Source organism: Strongylocentrotus purpuratus, unplaced genomic scaffold (assembly GCF_000002235.5).
Source record: "Strongylocentrotus purpuratus isolate Spur 01 unplaced genomic scaffold, Spur_5.0 spur5_scaffold_2, whole genome shotgun sequence".
In the NCBI taxonomy this organism is placed as follows: domain Eukaryota; kingdom Metazoa; phylum Echinodermata; class Echinoidea; order Camarodonta; family Strongylocentrotidae; genus Strongylocentrotus; species Strongylocentrotus purpuratus.
The window spans coordinates 26,758,107-26,781,046 of NW_022145605.1; the positions used below are offsets into that span (position 1 = coordinate 26,758,107).

A 22,940-nucleotide genomic window follows, 5' to 3' on the forward strand; every position below is an offset into this window, starting at 1 on the left:
CCTCTGCCTCGAAACGACATTCACCCAAGCTAGGTTTCACCGATTTATGTTGTATGGAATTGGAAGGATGAAGCCCGGCTGCCAAAGCTATGGCGCTGACGACTCGTGGCCGAATTGTGGCCAGGGAAAAATTGGGTGTCGAATTAGTTGGCGAAACAAAAAACATTTAGACAAAACCCCAGAAAGATAGCAACTAGAGTTCTGTAGCTGATTACAAGAGCATTATAAGCGACGTAGAAGTATTTAGTGAAAGAGAAGGAAAGGGAGATGGGTGTAGAGAAATGGGAAGAGGTAGGTAAGAGGGGGATGGAGAGTAATATAGGGAGGGGGATAAAACATACACACATAATGTGTTTGTTGATGAGTCATATTCAAGATGGCGTACATAGATATTGATGTTATATACTGTAATATAGGCTCGTATTCATCCTACATTATATACAGTCCGAGTCAAAAAGCAAACCCAGATTAAAACTTAAATAAAAATTCACATTATAGACTATCACATTTTCTTTAATTAGACACTCTGACTAAATAAATATGGTCTATGATAGCTGAACTGCCCACTGTCCAAGATTTAATTAAATGGACAGTGAACTCGCTCATACATAATGAATGAAAGTAACTATTCGACCAAAACTATATCAACTAGAGAAAAGGTGGGGGTTTCTTTATATAATATTTTAATGGCCAGTACTCGGTCAACCATGGTTGCAAGTGGATGAGAAACTTATCAAAATTAAAAAAAACACTATCAATAAAACCTATCCCCCAAAATATGATTTTCTCGTTATAGGGTCGAGGAGGGATTTCTTTTTTTCCTTTCCTTATTCTTAACCTATACACCGGTTATCAATAATTTCGACATTGAGTGATGAAACAAAATTAAAAAATTAAATCCATGTCGAAGAAGGAAAAAAAAAAAATTCTTAAAAATCTTACGTGTGACACAGAAAGCGCCCGAGGTTTCCAACTTACCTCCTTCTACTCCGAACAGGTTTATCGCATTAACTCAGTATTAAGGTATATGAGTTACCAACCTTCTGACGCCAATCGGCCGATATAATCAAGTGAAAATTAATTCGACTGTCAGAAAGCTACTAAATTCAAACGAAGAGCAGCTGACTTGTAAGGCTCAATGGCCTATTTTATTAGCAGTTCCAATCCGAATTTCAAATACAAATCGCAACTCTCAGGAATTCTCATGATTTATTCAATAGCACCAATTACTATCTTCCTCCGACTTACTAAACCTAGATATCTTGATCACCCCCAATTTTTTTTTGAAGTGTCATTTATAATCGGTAACTCCCAGAGCCTTTTCTTTTTAAATTTCCTTCCAAAAGAGAAAGTTACAAAAAAACAAGCTGTCAATATGTTATTGCGATAAACGGAATCAATAGCAATCAAATGAGTATTTTTTAAGGTTTATCTGATGTTGATAATATGCTTAATAAGATAAAGCATAATCCTACCTTTCGGTTGCTTGCCAATTTATAGAATCTATGCTAAAAACTGTTGAAAGTTGTGCTTTAGATAATTACAGATTTCGGAATAAATCGCGAGATTGAATCGGTATGAATTACAATATCAAAAGTTTTAATGAGAAGTGGTAGACACATGTAGATTTAGGAATCTGGCAAAGCTCTAATTGAATGTCGGCGATCTATTTTTCAATTTTTAAGAGGAATTTTTAAAAGATCAAATCGTAGATGCTTATCTGTTCACTATATTTTTTAACTATGGCGATTCGTTTTTCGATTTTTGAAAGTTTTAAAGGATCAACGTCGAACTCTCTTAGCTTTTCACTGTCCGTTATTTGTAAGCAAAATAGATTTGATAGGTAAAAGAAATGACTTAGTAATATTGTTTACATTTGTATGCAAAAAGATGGCAAATTTCTTACCAGCGAACAGAGATAGATATCTCCCGGCTTAAAGACGGCACAAGGAGTGACTTATCATGTAATTATCATCTTCGAGTCTCTATCTTTGTTCATTATTTCATCAATTTCTCTTAGCTAGGAGCTCAGGTAATTGAAAATGAATCTGTTAAGAAGGAAAAATATCCACCGCAGTTTTTCTTTCTCATTTCTTATTCTGGTGTGTAGTGGCTAATAGGGAAAGGCGTTGAGGTAGAGAGGAGACTTGGGGAGGGTGGTGGGAGGGAGGAGGAGGGGGAATGGGGGATTGGAAAATAAAGGAGAGGAAATATAGAAAGAAGAGAGAGTGAGATTTTGATATTCCTTGTATGTTGTCTGGTCCAGGGTCGGGGGAGAGAGAGAGAAATAGAAGGGTTCTATTGATTCTTACTGGCGCCTCTTTCGTCAACACGCTCAAGTCTGGGGAAGCAAGTGGGCAAATATTGGGTCTCTCTCATCTCACTCTCTTTCTTTCTCCATCTACCTCTCCCTCTCTCTCTCTCTCTCCCTCTCTCTGTCACTTTCGTACCCTATCGAACAAACATGCTAACAGAAAGACCAATATGGAGAAAGAGATAGAGATAAAGATAGACCGAAAGATAGATTTATTCCAACTGAGTTTGAATGCAATACAGCATCAACGTTTAGCCCTCATCTCAGGAAAGATGCATCAAAAAGTTTTTTACCTCTCCTCGCCACGCCCAAAGATTCAAGTTTCATTATCCACGTCAATAATTTATTTTCGAAAATATTCATGGTCTTCGTTTTCATTATCATCATTTCCCCCTGTTTTGAATGTTATAATCAATATGAAATTATAATAGATATAATTTTCCTTCTCAGTATCAATAATCCGTATCGAATTTGTTAGTAAACGTATATTTTCTTGAAAATAAAATCAACAGAAATAGCACCGATCTTACAATTGTGTCGCCTGTAGTTGATATTGTAGTCCAAACTTTAAAGTGATAAAATGAGTCTCGGGAATAAAGTTTGCGTGAAGAGTTCCAGTCTCGTTTTCCTACCATGATTATATTTAACAACCACTCTACCAATATCTCACTTAGGCTAATCGGTTAAGTGCCCACAACAATTGCATTAGTTCTTTCTCTATTTATTGAAAAAAGGGTCTAAAACAAATCAGCCACAAAATCCCTTATCCAAACTCCAGGCTGACGTGAGGGCCCAGTAGTCTTCTATGGCTAATCAAACTTTAATCGTCGTAAGTAGGGTTCTGAACAAACTCATCTGGTACAAACACCCCTCCTCTTATTATCGCTCCTAAGTTGGTTCTATCCATTGACCGACGTATTGAAATACCTTGGAGTTCTTTATCTCCCTGGTGCGGCGCCAACGTGTCGCGTGTCTGATCACTTAAGTCAAGAAAGATATCAACTGGTAGCTCGGCTTGGAGGCTGTCCCGATCAGAAGCGATGAAACGGTTGATGAAACCAATGTTAAGTGGTGTCATATCTGACACAGTTCTTGCTTATAATCCGCCGGTAGGCATATCATTATCCACCGTATCACTACAGCAGCTTAACTCCAAGCGAAACAAATGATATCAATGACGATTTTTATCTCTCCATGATGCGTTTAACGACACCCTTTCCCAATCCGATTGGGTGGTTGCCCATCCATGCTACCCATCTCAAATATTTCTCGCAATTTAACATAATGATTAATGAGATGGTAAGTTTTTTTTTGATTATTTTTATCGCCTGACTAGGCGAGCTCTTTTGTTTTAAAATGATACGGTTTAATGGTGCATCTTCCACATGGGTAGTCATTGGAGAAAATGCTCTGTAACGAACTCAGTGAAGCTTGAAATTCGGTGTATTACCATTTAAACAACATGTATTGACTATCTTTAAATACAATGTATCCATTGAAATTTTTGTAGTCCATAACATGAGTTTAAAACGAATAAAAACTTACAACTGCAAAATACCAAGCACATACCAGTTGACACTGAATCATTAAAGGTGATCTCTGGTGGGAAATGGCAAAAAAAGACGACATGAATAAAATTATTTAAACTAGCAGCTTTCCTTCTTTCCTAACTTCCTACGTTGACCAAAAAGTCACGATCAAAAACCTTTAACACTTCTTGTTTGCTTCTCCAGTTTGCCATCAAATATTTGACGGCCGTGTGGAATGATCCAAAAATCATCCGACAAAAATCAACTCGATACACCTCGTATGAATGGCTAAAACCCACAAAATATACCTAATCTTCAGTATCATATTACAAGAGTTGTTTTTCCAAAAGTAGTCTTTCGACAGCTTTAGAGAGGGTTCAGACTCTCAACTTTGTCTCATTTCACGATTTCCACAAGAAAATTTTTGTTCATATTTTCTAACTTTATTTAGCTTTGACGTAAATTAAACCGCATCATTTTATCACAATACTTTTAATTGAATATACTTTTATTTCCACATTGGTTCTAATAATTTGATTTATTTTTCTGAGATAAAAAAAATATATATTCTATTAAACCTATACGGAAAAATGATTCATTAAAACGTCACTAAAGATAAACCAGTGTTTAATAAAATGTGCCAGCAAAATTCTGGTTTGTTTTAAGATACACATTGTAAGAATTGAAGAAGAGAGAAATTTCGAAACCTTGTTATCGGTTTGCTAATAATATTTTCTTTTTAAAACGCAATCAAACGCCATTGCCACGATTCCACCCCACCTGATTTTCGCCCGTAAAACGCGCTCAGTATACTTCGGCGTACGCATCAAACAGCGCATCTGTAACTGTACTCAAGGGTAGACTGTTATCTCTTCTTAATGGACGATTACAGGTGAATACCTGGTAGGAGGCAATGAGGCAGGTAAGGAGAACAGGTGTATGTCTGGCAAGGTTGCTGCCCTGTCGTTTGGAATTCTCGTTATGATTTTCCTCGTGCAATAGATTGCCCATCTTCTCCTCATGCGTGAATGGAGTGAGAACCACAGTAGGGTATCTGCCTGATAGTGTGCGTGCTTGGGATAATGAGCAGATATTGTAGAACAGTCTTTTAAACAAATATATTTAATTGACGTGAATGAAATTGATTGAAATTTATTGATTAAATTATAATGGTTTTCTCATCGCACTCTTGATATAAACTCGTGTATTATACATATCAAACTGATTTATGTTGTTATTAAAAAATTATTTCGGCGCCGTATACGCACCAAGTTGCAGCGATAGGTGATGTGATAATTGGTGAATGTATTTAAAATTGATGCATATCAATAAAACGATTATTTCGAGCTCTAACAAAGTGCATTGCACTTTCCATTATTTGATGATATAGTTGGTGACTTTTGAATCATTAAATTGCATCTGTTGTCTGTAAGTGCAGTAACATATCAGATAGGGCTACACGTGATGTTTTTGCATACAATAAAAGGTGATTAAAATGATCTCGGATCTATGATAAGAGGGGAAAATAGAACAAGGAATATTGTTTTGTTGGTGGAGTGCATGAACTTGTGCGACGCCTGCCGACGCGACTGGTAATGACTCTAGTCCCTATTACAGTGCTTGGTCTCAAAAGGCGTGATAATGCCCGAGGGGGATGTCTCTAGCGTGATCACTACCAAAGCCCCGACTCCAGGGAGCGAACAATGCTCCAGAGGGGCGACAAAAGACACCGGCCCACACCACCGGCTAGAGTATAGACACTGGAAGAAAAAGGAGTTTTAAAGAAAGCCCCGTTCTTGTTTGTGTGGCTAAGTATTCTCATGGATATGGTATTATGATGAAAGAAAAAAAATAGCCCGATCTCTGAAAAGCGCCAATGTCGGAAATATTTACACCAACACCTCTTCTTGCCGTCACCTTTCTCTGTCTGTTTGCTTTGTTGTTTCTTATAATCAAAGCATGGGATTTTTCTTTTCTTTTTAGTTTTTTTTTTCAAAATGAGAAGAGACTGCAGTTAGCCAGTCACCGGAACGTAGATATGATGAGTGTGATAATAGACCCAGGCGCCGCTAAATCTAACGATGATTGAATCAGAACAAAAAGGTCTCCCCTTTTCACTTTGGGGATAATAAGAGAAGAAACAGAGGATATTGTGGCCCGTTGCTTATGACGCGTCTATTCAATTTTAGCGTAACCTTAACATAAGAAAAAAAAACGAAAATATCTATCAAAGGGGGAGTCAAGTTGTAGGACGACCTATCCATCATTCCGTTCAGTGACAGGTAGATAGAAAGATCGCTGGTGCCGTGGCACACGACTGCTACCATCTATATACCCCCCCCCCCCTCATTCTCTCTCTCTCTCTCTCTCTCTCTCTCTCTTTCTGCTAGAGAAGGGTAGTTGACTCCTCATCATCCAAAATGAAAGCCATGTGCGACGATTGTTTGGTGCATGCACGTCGTCTGGAAACTGGCTACTGTGTATTTACCTGCTCAAACAGTCAAGTCTATACCGCACAATAATAATCATGCTCATGATGATGGTTTAAGAGAGAGAGAGAGAGGGGAAAGAGAGGGAGAGAGAGAGAGGTGGGGGAGACTGGTTCCTATAGAGCAAGGACTGTTCCCATTACAGCAGACGACTTCTTATGTTTGTGGAGGGAGAGACGCGAAAACAGGATGTGAAGATGCACCCACGTCGGATAAGGCGGGCAATAAATGGAGCGCGAAGAATAGAAGTCAATTTTTTTTGAGTAATCATTAGCATTGGGCGACAAAACTGACAAACTTGAAGCAGAGGGCAGACCATCTTACAAAGAGGTCAAACTAATAACAAAGATTCCGGGATCTAAAAACACAATCCAATCCGACAAAAAAAACATATGATCAGTATTTGTGTATTGTATGGTTAGGAGTTAACATGAATCTTGAGAAATGCAAATTGCTTTCAAACAACTGACTAAGTGACGTCAGTCAAGAAGGCCCTACTGAGCATATTTGTATTAATAATGTTCGGTCATAAATGAAGACTATACATTCAACAATATTCTAGTAATGTGATTGCTGTAGACAAATAGAACATTTCGACTGCGACATGAATGACAGGGAAGAATTTGAGCTTTAAAAAAAAAATGTTCCCCTATTCGTCTCGTATTTTACTAGAACACAACTCTTAATTCAAGAAGAAGTTTTGAAAATGATGTATTTTTTTTAATCATTAAAATGTAGAATCATCGCCCTACTTGGATGCCTCTACAAGTGATTTACATTTATTTATTTTTTTCTGCGCTCTTGAATCTAGCATTGATGTAAAGGTTAGATAAAGGTTTTCAACATTATTTCGCGACCTTGTCATCACGTGGTCAGTGAAGGGTGAGAACGGTGCACGCATCCATCTTGAAGGTATTGACGCAAGATCATCCGTAGAAAGGAAATATGGGTGAAATGGTCACCATTTCTGTGTGATGCGACAGAGGGAGTGGGGTTCGTTTTGCTTTTAAACCAACCATGATGAATGAAATCGGAAAATTGCTACATTTACTTAGGGGCTTTATTGATATTATCGGGTGCCCTTTCCTTTTTGACGTCGTCGGATTGAATAAGATCAGTGTCTGCCGTTAATTTGAGCGTGTAAGATGGGGACTGGGAGAGAGAAAGAGAAAGAGAGGAACTTGTACAAAACCTTTCTTCCCTCTTCATTCAGGCAGCCGATGCCCCCAGGTTTCATTGCTTGCGGCTGCTTAGCGTAAATAAAACGTTTTGCCAAGAAACAAACACGATAGAGCCGTGAAAAGAGAGCTGGAAATACTATATCATATTCTTTCTTTCCTCTGGCTTTTGTTCGATGGGATGTAATAAAGGCTAGCATTTTCGCCTAAAGGCCTGCTCCTTTACCGCAAAGTGTGTGTGTTATTAACGCGCGCCTGGGCGGGTCATATCTATGTATCACATCGCAAGGAGCCCGCACTCAGCACGCGCACATACACATCTTATTACGACGATATACCACTAAGCAGCGATGAACATGCATCCGGGCTATTTATGGGGAGGGTATCATGTCGAGAGAGGTGGGGGCTTCTTGTTAATGTTGTTCCCTTTGTATCTTTGTGGAACACTGTGAGAACAATCCGTACTAGGTCCCCCACCAAAAAAATAAAACGGGCTTCTCCTCCCCCCCCCCCCTTACCATCTAAATTACATTTTTTTTCGAGCACTCAATGACTAAGAAGAAATACTCAATTACAGCACTTTGATAACTACACTTTAACTCCTAATAAATCACACAAAAAACAGATCTACATCTCTATTCACATAAGTAACATCCAGAAACATGGGTAAATTACAAATTAGTAGGTATATAGAGCTAGCCTATATGTTGTAGAGGAATTTAGCTGTCTATATAGTTAGGAATCGTGTGATACTGTATTTCTTGATAATTTATTTCCAATAAAATATCTTTCATTTCAATACTATCGTTTCATACAAAGCCATCTCCAACGGCTCAATACCTCAGCACTTAGTGTCTGGTGCATTTGTACTTCGCCTCTTTTCGCGTAATTCAACGGCGAATTGAGCATTCAAAAGTCGCTCAATAAATCCTATTGATTCGGAGTGTGAAAAAAAAAATTCTCCAATAATAGCCCCAGCACTACCCCATGGCCACATAACTAAGACTTCGATCCAATCATCATATTATTAATGTCCAGTTTAAGTGCATCATATTGTATCATAACGAAAAAAGCTGCCATTCAACAGAATTAGAAGGCGAAAAGCCAGGAAATATCACATTTTCCACCGCTTCCTGCCGCCATCCATCTCTAAATATTACCCTTTCTTCGTGCCCTTTTTCAGGCCTTCCGTTTTCCTATGTTATCGCGCCGAGACGCTTTCATAAATCCACTTTTAATGCGAATATTGATGGGTTTTTAGTGATGACTAGGAATCGCAGGATTGAAGAAAAAAATGGTTTGACATTTTGGATATTTAAGGAAAAAAATACCGATAATAATCTGTTAGTAATTTCTTTTTAGCATAGGAAAATTACCGCAATTATCACTTTTAAAAAAGGTCGTTACTAAGAATAAATGAATAATGTGAATCACTTGTTGTGTATTCAATGTGTACAAAAAATAGAATTAGTTCATTATGTTAACCTGTCCCCTAAAAACAATTATTATTAAAAGAGAGCCAATATTCTTCACATGATCCATGTCAAACTCCCGAAATTCACTTCCATATACTTAGTAATCCATAGAATAACATTGTATGATGAATTGAAAATCTAAACAAAATTCAGAATTTCATATCGAATTCAAGACTTCATTATCACTCATAGTTCACCGTCCTTTTATCATTAGAGGGGCTATATAATTATATATCTACCTACAATAGAGATAGTCTATCGAAAAATGTTCGGTGGTTTGTATATTACAGACAGATCTATTTAGCGTAAGTATTGATTCCAACTGACTTAACAGAAGGTAAAACCTACAATCAATAGTAAGAAAAGATCAGGCAATCAAAAGGGGACCCAAGACACCAGGTTTTATAGACTTAAACAAGGACTATCGAAGGCCAAATTAGCAAGTAAACACAATAGCAATAAAAAGGAGGTGTCCTTTATTTGGAGGGGCCCTATGTATTGGTCTTTATCCTCTCACACGTAGGAAATTCTTTTGCGAACGAACTCTGAGAAAGACAGTCTCGAGGGAAAATTGACCTATTTCGATGTCCGATTTTCAGATCCTTAATAACCACTCCCCCGATGAAAGAGCCAAGGCTTGATTATGAATGTCCGAATAATGAAATGACCGATGGAGGCTGGTTGAAAGAATGACCTGTGCAAATTAGGCCTCTAATTGCCAAGGGACTTGGCAGCATAAACTAGCATAATTCTTTTTAAAGCACAAAAAATTACATATCAGCTAGACCACAACAAAAATGGATAATAGGAAACTTGAAAACGGGGACCCCGATTCAACCTGTCTAAACTTTTGATTAATTGGTCAAAATATATTTCCACTTGCATATAACAAAAATATCATTTAGTTTGCTTTTAGCATAGCTATTTCTCACAATATCAATTATTTTTGTAATTATTTCTACCCATATTTGTTTCATACATTTAAATCTTTTTCATCAGATAGTTTTGACCTTCCTACTCGTGTAACATATTCAAATATTTCATGATATTTTTAGAATTATGGCTATTTCTACAACCGTATGCAAAGTTAAAGTCACACAGCAAGACACTGGGTTTTTTCCTTCTTCAAATTGTACATTGGATGATATTTGTAATGGTATTATCAGTGACAAGATAGCTTCATGAAAATAGGAAACGTGCTTAACTTTTTTAATTGACATTCTATAATGTCGAAAATTAACCCCTTGAAGAGTTATGAAATTGTCCCAAACAAACAATTATGCTATTTTTTTATAGTGGACTTTGGTATCATTTATTCTCAAACATTCACCAAATGTCTGACAGCCGGTTCGATTTCAATCATAATTTCCTAACCATCAGTGTATAGGTTTATAGATATGACTTTCGACGTATCTTTGTTACGTGTACAATCTGAGATCGTCTGAAAGTAGTACCGAACTTGACGTGTATTTAATCTTCAATCCTTTTAACCTAGGCTAATCAGAGATTTGTAATAACTATTTTGTATTATTAAAAATACATGATTTCTTGCCAAATTAAGACCTATTTTACGTGGCGAATTTTAACAATTCGTAAGCAAAAGAAAAATATGTATACCTATGGTACAATATATTTACAAGAAAACTTTGTTCTCAAAGTTGTCGCCCTAAAAGTAGTAGGTGTAAATACTAGACTATTTGTGCAATAACTGGTATGTTTTTAACTATATGTTATGAATTCGTTTATGAATGTATTTATTATGTGAATATTCCTGATTCCTTAATTCTTAATTTATTTTTTTATGCTGCCGTTTTGGTTTCATTCTGCACCTGAAAATATTGTTTGTCATTTTACTATTCCAAACATTTGTATCCACTTGATTATATCATATAGTTTCGTAAAAAATTTGTTTCCGGGCTGGGTTCTTTTTCTCTTAAAATTTACAATATATCTCGAATGTACAACAAGCAAAACTTGGACCAATCATATAAAATGATGTGTCGATTTATTTCAATTTTTTTGTTTTCTTTCTTTTTTTAAAAGTTCAGTCTTTAAAATAAATAGATTAGAATTTTCTCAAAACCAATGTGCTAAGTTATCAAACTTGCAATATGATTTTTTTTCTCTCTTTTTCGTCAAACACAAAATGTCATTTTTCATTCATTCACTGAACAAGACAGGGGATAATAAAAAATCATTTGATTCATGTGAACTTACGAATCCATGCTTGTCGGAGATGTTATTGGTGAGTTTGAGCTTATGGAATGAGACACATTTCTGCATCCATTGTTCGCCGGTGCTCGGTGAGTCCGGGTGTATGTACATCCGTTTGGGCATCTCGGGGTCGGCCTTGCCTGCGACCATCCAGCGGGAATTGTGGAACTTGTACCGGCAGTCGTCGGCGGCGACGATGTCCATCAAGAGGATGTATTTGGCCTTCTTGTCCAGCCCAGAGACGCGGACTTTGAAAGAAGGGAACATCCGTCTGTTAAAAAGAAAAGAAAGTTGGAGAAGAAAGAAAAAATAAGGAAAAGGTTCTCAACTAAAGACAAAGTTTGATTAGTTTTTACAGATAAAGTTGAATTGAGTTTTAAAGTTTGGAAATGAATGACAAGAAAGTTGTAATTGTTTATTACTTTACAATAATAAATTCGAGGGGAAAGTGATGGGTACGTAACAAACATACAAAGAATGAGATTTTGAAAACGAAGCAAATTTATATAGCTTTAGGAGTAATGAGCACAAAACTGTAAGCATTTACACACAGAAATAGTAATACAATAGAGCTTTTTTTTTTAATTATTAAGAGATCGAAAATTCTATAACTTTTATTGCTAAAGATTGCTTTAACATAACAACATAGGAAACATAAATGAGCAACAAGTATATAGGTAGGCTACGTCTGAAGACACTGAATATAATAAGGACTACAGAAAAGTCATTTATTTTGGCCAGTATAGTGACTAGATATTGACAAATATCTCTCAAAACAATATGCTTATGATGTTTTCGTGGACATTCATTAACGTTCATACATATTTACTATAAGTTAATCGCCATATTCAATTTTTTAAAGAGTATTGTACTTTTAATAGAGGGAAGAGAAGGAAGCATAACCTATGGATATGTAATATTGCCATTTGTTCGCCCCCTTCTTTTGTTATTCTTTGTTAGTAAGTTCAGCTATAAAATGATGGAGAACCAGGAGATCTGAAAGAGATTGAATCCTTTTAAATCATTTATAGAATATCACAATTTCCCATGTTTTCTTACCGACTCGGTGAGATAATATTTGTGCTGTAGTTCACATATTGCTCTATCTTGACAGTTCTGTTATACTTATGGAAATCATCTGAATCAATAAACATGAACTACTAAACCCCAAGATCGGAACGATTTTCAAATCTAACAGAATAAATGAAAGTTTTCTACTGCTTGCAATTTTGTTCAGATTATCTCTCTACATTTTCAATTTAGAATTAGCATGTACATTTAAAACGATTTGATAACTACACACATAATTATTGTATCAACTAAAATACCTAATATGGGTATGGTTGATCGTGAAAGATTTTAACATGCATATTGAAAATGTTGAGTTATTAAAACTACGGATGCTCATGAACAAATACCTCATTTAAATGACTTCAAAATAATCTTAAATAAATAATAACAAAATGAATAGTGCATATCAAAGTATTTCATCAAAAAGATTTCATGGGATGCACCCGTGTTACGTACCATATGAATTTATAGGCCGAAAATACATCAAGAATATATACATAGGCTTTGATCCATTAATGCCCCCTATATGATATCAAATTTGTATAGAAAGTATGATCAAAGAGCTTACGTATTATGTCTCTCTTACGTTGGGTATCATTGCCAAGTACAAACCATATTACTGTCCCCGAATTGTTCGTTATCCTTGTTGTTTTCCCCTGCTCTGCTCGGCACAACAACGACAAATCTCCTACCTCTCGGTTTCCCGTCGCCCTAATAACCCAGATTTACTGCATCCCCCAAAAGAGGGCCCCATATCAGTTCCTAAAAGACATCCCCCGTTTTTTACCCAACATAATTCGCAACAAGGAGGAAGAGTTACATACATACACAAACGAGATGTGTTATATTAAAAGACTGGTAGATATATACCCACACCTGCTGGGAAGAACCGCACTCTCTCTTATAGAGCGTCTTGACACTATGATGAGTATACCAGTCTTCTTCTGGCTGCCAAATGAGAAAAACTGTTCAAGAACTAGATCATGCGTCTGCGCCTCGTTCCATTTCTTTAACATTTTCTTCGTCTACGAGACAAATTATCACCAAATAACAAAATATCAACCTTGTTATGTCTTCACGCGCTAGGTGATTTCACAGTATTTATTTCTTTTACAAGAGAAGTGTGATTTATTAATTATAGAGGAGCAGAAAGGCGCATATGGAAAAGAGGCGTATGGAGGTTGATAATTTCCGTACCTTGCAGGGTGGGATTAATTAATATTAAGTCGCAGTCAGTCATGCCAACGCTTGCTTATCCGTAGAAATCTTTCCCCAAAAAAATCATTCCTGCTCTTCGAAATGTATTCATGTATTTCTCTTTGAGATAGTAGATAACCCAAATTACTACACTTAAAAATTCATCCATGGATAATGTGAAGAAACCTTATTTGGGAAGATAAACCTATAGGTGGCTTTTAACTGCTTCATGAAACTTAAATGTCCCAAATCGTATATCCGCATACTGTTTCATTTCCGCACTCAAAACCCAGCAAGTACTTGAACGTACAACTACAAATACAAACACTGGTTTACAATTTTACAATACAATATTTTTTATGAAAAAAATCCTCGTAAAATTGCTCATTTGAGTGGTAATTACAACGATTCAAGTATGTTGATATCTAGCCCATCGTTCATTTTGCGGTCAGCTTAGCAGTAGCAAACGCAACCCACACGATACAAACTGAAACTATTCAATTGCAAATTATGATTTTCGCATCGTCTAGAAATACTCATAATAGTCACCCCAAATGAATGAATACAAGAGGTGTTTTCGTATCATCCTCACTCGTAACACGTTTTTTTAAAAAATATTTTCCCTGGCTTCCCCAGATATTAAACGATACACGGTTGAGGTGATGCTGTAGTAGAAAAACACTAGAGTGGACTGTTTGTTTGGACGTTGAAACAAATGACTCCAAAATTTCACCTTCCTCTCGACCTCTCGAAAAATTAGTTTAGACCAGGCTCAAAACAAGATTGATTCGCCCTCTCATAGAGATTGATATCCCCATTTCTTAAGAGAGAAAAATGACCAGAGCAACTCGTAAAACTTATCTTCCTATTTTTCATACAAACTGTGAAGGGTAGCATATACAAGGCTACCGAAGTGTAATATGTTCTTGGCATTAAAACAAAAACGTCAATATTATTACAACTCCTTAGAAGTTAATATTTATAATAGATTTATACTATAAAGACAGATTAGGAGGAGTTTATATTCATGAAGCTTGTGTTGTTTACGCGGGGTAAAAAAACTAATATCCGCCTCACTGCGAGAGATTACCTACTAATAACAATATGCCACTTAATTTACATTTTCCATTTCAAACGAGGTTCTTGCAAACTTCAAATGTATACGACTTTCATTTAAATCATGATAATTCATGAAATGATATTGGAATCATCTTTGTCGACACGAGAAATGCTATTAAATGAAATATTTCACAGTAGATATCTCTGAACATCGTAAACTAAACGAAATGAATATGAGCAATTCAAAGTGACACTGATTCGTAATGTAAGTTTATAGAATGTGAAGAAAAAAATAAACTTTAAACATGAACGTTATTCACCTGTGGCCTTTGATTTGATAACTTTTATCTATTCAAATTATATAGCAACAGTAACAGTGAAGCGAGTCTATTCCCCGTGATGAACTTAAGTTCAATGCCTTTTCAACTACTTTTCGTCTTTTCAAGTCACTGTAAAAGGGACAACAATACATAAAAGAGTACCACGGCTTCAATACCCGACTCTGTGTGCATTGCTATTGTCGGGGTATCTTTATACAGTAACAAATACAACCTGAACAGCCATGCGTGAAACCCTACAAATCCATATCTAACACTCGCAAAACATGGCCTAAATATTGAAAAATGGGGACATAAATGTGAAAAAAGTTGGAACAAATGTCGTATGGGAAGGTGTGATCTAGCTCTTAGAGTTGAGGTTTTTCCTAAATTATGTCTGTACTGGCACCCGGAATCAACTCATGGGCCCTAGCAGTTAGATGGGTATTGGCCAAACACCACGCCCGGGCTTGCGGGTGCCGGGTGCCGTAGCGTTCCGCTCAAGCCCTATCCGTTGACTTTGAATTGTCTTACAGTTATAAGCTTATCTTACTACAGCCCTTTTACATCTATTTAGTCAATGTGAGAAGCCTACATCTTACTAACAGCGGTAATTTTGTCACATTTTCGTCATGCTTATATTCTCAATTCATGTGCTCTGGACATATCCTAGATTACTCGAGACTTAACTTGGGTTACAAATCCAGATTTTCATCATTAATCCCACATTTGCATGAATAATGGCTTAAACTACTGCTTTAATAATTTATTGTTATAATGAGAAGCTCTAATATACCTTCAACTCGAACTTATAATTGCATATTACAGAGACGTAGACGTCTGTATATCTTGAACATTTATTTTTACTAACGCTAACAAATAAAAGTACTTTTCAAATTATGGATATCACTACTTCGTTATATAGCATTAACTACACATTAATTTATAAATAAATGTGGTCGACAAAATGATATCATTAATTAAACACTACAATCATTCCTGTATTTATATAACTTCTGAAGATTAAGTGGAATCGTCGCAGAAGTTTCTAATGAATATTATTTAATCATTTCAACATGGATTTAATGTTCTGAGACTTATAACATTGCCACAATGTATGTGTTCAACTTCAAAAATGAAAAGCGGCCTAGCCTATATACTTATTAAAATTTAAGCATACTCTTAGACACAAACAACATAATAAGACTTATTACAGGTAAACTTATTCAGTATGATCACTTCTTAACTACGAAGTCAAACTACAAAAAGGTAGGTTCACTTTTTATTGAGCTTACATTTAAAATAATTTTTCCCGTCATTTAGGGACTAATAAAATATAAAATATTTACAGATTTGCAAACATTCCATCGAAGTGTTTTAAATATAGTATTGAAAATACTAGCCAGCTCAAGGATGAATACAAACTTTCAGTTTTAACAGTGAATGATCCTCAAAATATTGCTCTAATTTTGGGTTCTCTTTTACAAGTGAAAATGCTTAATTTCTTAATTTTCATCAGCCTCAAGTAAAACCAGATAAGAGGCGTACAAATGGCAAATATAGAACGATGGAGAGATTATAATTAACTCACCGGCCTGACTTTGTGATGACCATTTCTGTTCCTCTTTTGTGAAATTTCTCCCAGAGTTCTTTGGATTCGAGAGTAACTTGTGGATCATCAGAATCATCACTTTGTGTCTCCATAGGATGCAACGGACCCAAGGCTGAGCGGTGAGCGTGCGCTGCCAGCAGGTCATGCGGGGAGTAGGCCGCTGGGTGTTCACCGAATTTCGGTAGATGGAATCCTGGGAGTCCGGCGCCGGGCAGACAGGCATTCCTGCCGAACATTCCCGGGAAGAACTGGGGCGGTGTGAGCAGGGAGTTGACGGAGAAGTCGCTGAGACGATGCGGCATTATGGGTGCGTAGGCCATGGTGTGGTGGTCGTTCGATGCCGGTTTCATAGAGAAAGACGATGTCGGCGAGCTCGACGAACCACCAAAGCTTGAGCTAGAGGCTCTAAGGTTATCCAGTAAAATGCAAGAAGATAACCAAGAAACACTCGGATTGAAATATCCTGAAATATGGAAAAAAATAAATATGCGGAGTAGTACAGAGGGTGTACACAGTCGCCCAACTGGAGGAATAATAGTGAAGTGTTATGATGGATGGCAGATAGTAAATGTTCCACGAGAAACTTGGGATCTTTCACAAAATAGCGGTGTCTGTATCCCTATGAACATGTGAGGGTTTAGCCACCCAGATACACGTCTAGTAGTGGCCAGCTGTATTATTGTGTAGACTTTGCTTACAATAATCACCCCTAGTCTAACGCTCTCTCATTCTCTCTCCCCTCTGTCCCTCTCTCTCCGTCGATTTCTCGCTAGCTTCGCACGAGCTACCGGCTTGTGTGTTGCAGTGTACAGCTTCGTGCAGCCGGGAACGTTTCACATGTTTCGCCAGCGGATCACGCCTTGTGATTGGCCGTTGTGTTCACAGCACTCGTAAGCCAATCACTGAGCACGAAAGGATGGCTGGCTACTACTCTTTAACTTTACACTTACCCTTGCTTACTCACACCCCCCCCCCTTTATTTTCTCTCTCTCTATCTCCATCTCTCACCTTCATCATACCACAATTCTTTGCAAAACCCTACAACCTTGAGGAACTTTTTTCTGTACAGAAGCAAAGTACTTTGAGAGGCTATTTCACACTTCTTCTGGTTCTTTTGGACGCCTCAGGACCAGTGCCATGTAAAAGGTGTCAAACTATACATATTTCTCTTTCTGTGACGTAACAATAGACATGTCAAGTCAAAGGGAATTGAACTAAACGGTCGCCAACTCCAGATCATATCTTACGTGCTATCATAGAATATATCAAACATTATTGTATTTACTTTACTCGGCTTGAAACTGATGTTTATCTTTTCGGTAATGTATTTTCTCTATGTATCGTTGTTTTGGATAAAACTCGTCTCTATTTTATATCAAATATATGTAAAATTAAAGAAGAAGTTTATCATTAACAGCATATATTTATGAAGTGATAATTTAGATAAGAATGCCGTATTATGATTTAGTATGGATTTCGTGTAGAGAGAACAAGCCTCAATAATCGTATTTTAACACGATTTCAAGAAAAATTGTAATAAACAATTGTAACACTTCTCTATCGCCCATAAAATCCAAATGATAAGCCCGTGAATTGAACACTACTTTGTAAGCAGAAATTTTCTTTTTAAGTCAATGCCGCTACATTCTTTCATCTTTATCACCCCCCCCCCCCCGTCCAATATTGGTTTTAGATAGACATCACTAAACATATTATCAGCAAACGTGTTGGGAACAACTAACTAAATTATTCCCCCGTTCTTTTGTGATTTCATGGTAATTTCTTGATTTGACAATTTCGTATTAAAAAGCCGTCCCGTTTTATCACTCAATCTAAAGATCACAGCTTTTTTTTCTCTCTCTCTCTCTCTGGTCTTTCTTTCTTTTTTTTACCAATAAGGTCCTTGTGGTAGGCGGGTTTGTTAAAAGCGAGAAAAATAATGTGGTGGAACATCTAAAGGTGATTAGTTGTTGGTGCATTCCTTTCTGACTACGCTATGTAAGAATGAGTGGCGCCAGTTATGGTGACGACACACAATAAAGTCTACTTACTATCTGTTTTCATTCATCGCTTTCGGATGGCTGACTAGTCTCACTCATCTACACCCTATTCAGTGTTATTGGCTCTTCAACAGGGCATGTCAGATCATAATTAAGCGTAGTTAGTCAACTTAGTAGCTTAAATGCGATATTAGGGTGTTTCATGTTGCTTTCGATTGTAAGTACTCTTCAAGGATGGGTCAAGGAAGGGGTAGAGAGAGTGGAGGATAGGGAATTATGTTCCGTGACAAGCCTGGTTGTGCTGCAAGCAAAGCTATCGAACTCGTTGCCGATGGGACTGTGCGGTGTTTGACGTAATGCGGGCGCTCTTTCGATCTGGCGTTCGGCATGCCGTTTTTTCAGTCTCGAACGAAGAGCAAACATGGATTGGCAAACAGACGTGATGCGACTGTGAATTCCCAAACACTGCCATAAAAACATCCACACGGCTCATAATCATATTTCTTTAATCTGATATCAAGGGGAAAACCGAGACGGCTGCGGCCAGTGTTTCGATCAATTTCAGGCAATAAATGGAATGTTTTTCGAGGCGGTTACAGCAATTTGCCAGTGGGTTTTGGTGGACGCCGGCATTATCGATGGTATTGATCGTGAGTTTCCGGGCAGTAAGAGACTGATGAGGGCTGATCCGATTGACTGCCCACACTGGCACCTCCACTCTCTTGTTTGTGTGCTTAACATCAGACTAAAAGGCAATTCGCACCCTCTTTTAACACTTCCTATTCAATACCTAAGGCCACAGTGCGATACCAGTTCTTTTGAAAGGGTAGACAAAATGGCCTTAAACAATCCAAACCATTCTCTGACGATTCTCACCTTAAATGGTGTGATGCTAACCAAATCCTGTTTTTCAAGACAACGTTGTGGAATTACACGTCTACGTTTGGGTGTTGGATGTATGAAAAATGACTATGTCGGGAGTAATAAGCCTGGTATGATTGGCACGTACGGGGGGCAATCAGCCACGCCCACTCCTACTCGTATTTCGCGGATAATTGTTGTTGACTTGCCGAAGTGTTAACATAATTAATAAGCGCGGTAGAAAACACGTGAGGTGTGAAGGCTTATTGTATTCTCCACGGCTACCTATTCATTCCCTTTTATACGACTAAAGCTGACTGGCGCCAGGGCTGCGCGGTGGATGATTAATTTCTATACAAACACGGAGTAGAGGAATTGCTCGAAAGCACCCCCCTCTCACCTAACTCCGATTCTAATCCACATTGTTTCAAGCTGCCTAGCAGACAAGTCTTTTCATCGCCTCGTCACTTCATTTCAGTGGGCTATTTTACACCAACAATCGGGGCGATTTGTTCTCAAAAGAAGTGGTGCGGAGCTTTAGCTATTCTCTTTTTTTCCACCCCCTTTTTTTAGAGGTGTAATAGAATTTCGATCGGGGAAAGCTTCGTGTCGCCGGCGTGTCGCGCGGAGCCGAGGGATAACTGTAGAGAGAGTATAACATAGAGGTAATTGGTGCTGATCGTAGCACGGCTTATGGCGCTATACGTGTGTTTTTTAAGAACCCATTCTGATTTCAATAGAGCTTTTCCAGCCACCAAACCGCCTCTTTTCACACCCCTAAACTGCCCCAATCGTTCTGGAATTGCACTTTGTAAGGGGAAGGAAAAGGGTGATTGAGAAAAGAAAAGGTTGGCTGTCAAAATTGTAACCAGTGTTTTCACAGTGGGGAAGGGTGTCGGCACATTATTTACATTAATCTCGGGATACTAACACAGTGAATAGTGGACATCGGATCAAACTAAATGCCGAACATTGACATCAAGAAATGGGTAACAAAACTGACCCCGAGGAATATTGATCAGACGAGACCACACAGGGAAACTTCAAATAATTTATTAGTTAATTTTTCGTCACCTCTGATGGAATTGACAAATCATTAACTCGTAATAAAAGACGCACACATTTATGTGGAAGTTATTGTTTTTTTCTCGAAATGTTGCCACTTTACATTTTTTTCAGAATTAATGGTCAGTTAACTTCAGGCAAATATATTCTTCGGGGAAACGGTTTTATTGGTTAATAAATAGTTTCAAAAAGTTTTGAAAACTTGTAAGCTAATGAGGTAGTAGTTTAGCCAGCAAAGCTCATGTCTACTGATTCTCTCTCTCTCTCTCTCTCTTTCTTTACTAATTTCTAATTACTCCTTTTCTTCATTTCCTCTCCTTCTTTTTGTTTCTTCCTCTTCATTTTATGTTCTTCTTCTTTTCAGACTTTAATAGTATTTGTATTACATTATAATATGATAAAAGTCACAGAAATAAGTGTTTCTAAGTGTTTCTAAAAGTTCTAAGCAAAACAATATATATTACACTTATCTTACCGACCAAACAAGTCCATAACATCCAAACTATAAGGAATAAACTATATACTAAATAACTACATAGGCCTATAAAGGTAAGTACAAGCTTGTAAATTTCACGAAATGTTTAGAAGTATGTTCCATATTAATATTATTCAAGCTTTAGAAGAAATAGAAACACAAACAGAACAAAATTTGTGGCTTTCTTACTATTCATGACTGAAATAAAAGAAGATGAATAATTTGTTTTTGTCACTATTTTTTGCTTTGCTTAGTTGTCTGTCGGGTAACATTTTAGTATTGTTATCACCATCTAAATTCTAAAAGAACTGTCACGTTGATTGGATTATAATAGTGAAGACGTTTGGATTATGGAATTTGGAAACTTAACTTTTGCCTTTACTATTAGTTATTTCCTCTGTTTCAGTGGAACAGAGGAGAGATAAATAAAAAAAGAGGTATCTTCCCAAGGAGATATCCTTTTTTTTTTGTCGCTCTGTATCTCTGTGTCTTTCTGTGTCTGTTTAAAATATTTTGCTCACATCATCTATACGCACAGTTTCATACAGTTAATGTATTGATATGACATTAACCCACCCCTAACAATGCACTATGGGTCAAGCCCCTTCTACTTTGCCCTTTTCATAGATCATGTTTATAACTACATAAAATATGTACAGGGGTAACATGACCCCCCCCCCCTCCCCCTTCCCCTCTCCCCTTTTCTTTCCCTCGTTGACACTCTCACACCCCTGTAGGATTTGAAGTCATAGGCTACCATTAACTAGACAAGTGCCTAGCGAGAGATGTCTGGTGTTAATGTGATACAGGATGACACCGCCATATCCCACCGTTTAACATGTTGACAGGGGGTCACATGGATACCCCCTTGTTGAGACATTTGCACCCCTTCATGTCCCGACACCAGACCGGTGACTGGCGTCTGGGGGTCGGACATGATAGAAAGATGATACACGGAGACACCGTCCTTACACCCATTCGTATACACTTTCTTAGGTATATACCCATCATAATGTTTACAGGGGGTCATGAACGCCCCCTGGTTGAAACAACCGCGCCCCTGGATGCCCCCCACACCAGACAAGTGATTGTTGATTAAGGGGAGACCTAAGAAGAAAACGATACACCGCAACACCGTTACCTATTTTAATACCGACCGCCACGTCTACAGGGGTGGGGGGGGGGGGGCGAGACCCCCTTGTTCAGAAGCTTGCACCTCGACGCCCTATACTATAGACCAGTGGCTAGCGATTGGAGGGGGTAAGCTGATACACTCCAACACCGTCACCATGTTTGGTATCTAGACACACATTAACGTGAATGCCAGCTCATTTTCACGCCTTTCTTGACAACAATGTGTGAAGTGACAAACACGAGAGCTTTTTGGCGCCTCGCAAAATAGCACCATCAATACCGTCTGCCACCCGAGCTCTCCAAAACTAACATTTACATTTTCTCTTCGGGTTACATTTTGGTCAGCACAGTCTCGACTCCCTCTTGTTTAACGTGAGAGATTATGGGCGATGTATTGGCTCATTATTTTGCGAATAATAAATCCGGGCAAAATGAAAAGGTTGCGTGTGCAACGCCTAACTCTTAGGTAATAATATTTGGAAAGTCCTTTATTTTCATGTGAATAACATGTAAGCATAGTATTTCTCCATGTGCTATATAATATATTAATTTTAGATGAGGACATTACGTTTACTAACTGTAACTGAGGTAGAAGGCTCTTGCACTCCATCTATAATTGTTTTTAAAACTTAAATTCTCTCTAACATTATTGAACATTAGCGGATTCAACCAAATCATACAAAAACAAAGCAGAACAGGGACAAAACCTACCGAATCGACTCGCTGTATGTCACGATACGGATTTTTGACGTGCTGCACAAATGATTAATGTTGTACTTTGAAGACCAAATAACAAACCATGACCAATGTTTAATAATTTGTTTTAAAAAATGTATATTGCAAAGAATTGCAGATGAATAAGGAGTATAATACTGGGGAAATGACTAGACTTGGAAGATGAAACAAGTAAGCTACTATATAAATGACAAAAGAAGGAAGAGAGAGGCGTC

General features: G+C 37.5%; 1 protein-coding gene across 2 annotated transcripts in view; it reads right to left on the bottom strand.

The window, feature by feature from the left end:
* The window catches only part of Tbx2/3 (T-box 2/3 protein), a 36,085-nt gene extending 18,792 nt beyond the window's left edge, over window positions 1–17,293 (bottom strand). Inside the window, exons 1-2 of one of the 2 annotated variants that reach the window (XM_011680141.2) lie at window positions 16,435–17,293; window positions 11,203–11,470 (exon numbers count right to left, since the gene is read on the bottom strand). In XM_011680141.2, coding sequence (XP_011678443.1) covers window positions 11,203–11,470; window positions 16,435–16,805 — 639 coding nt within the window. In that variant the 5' untranslated portion in view covers window positions 16,806–17,293. 2 annotated transcript variants of the gene reach the window in all.
* Between the last annotated feature and the right edge of the window lie 5,647 nt (window positions 17,294–22,940).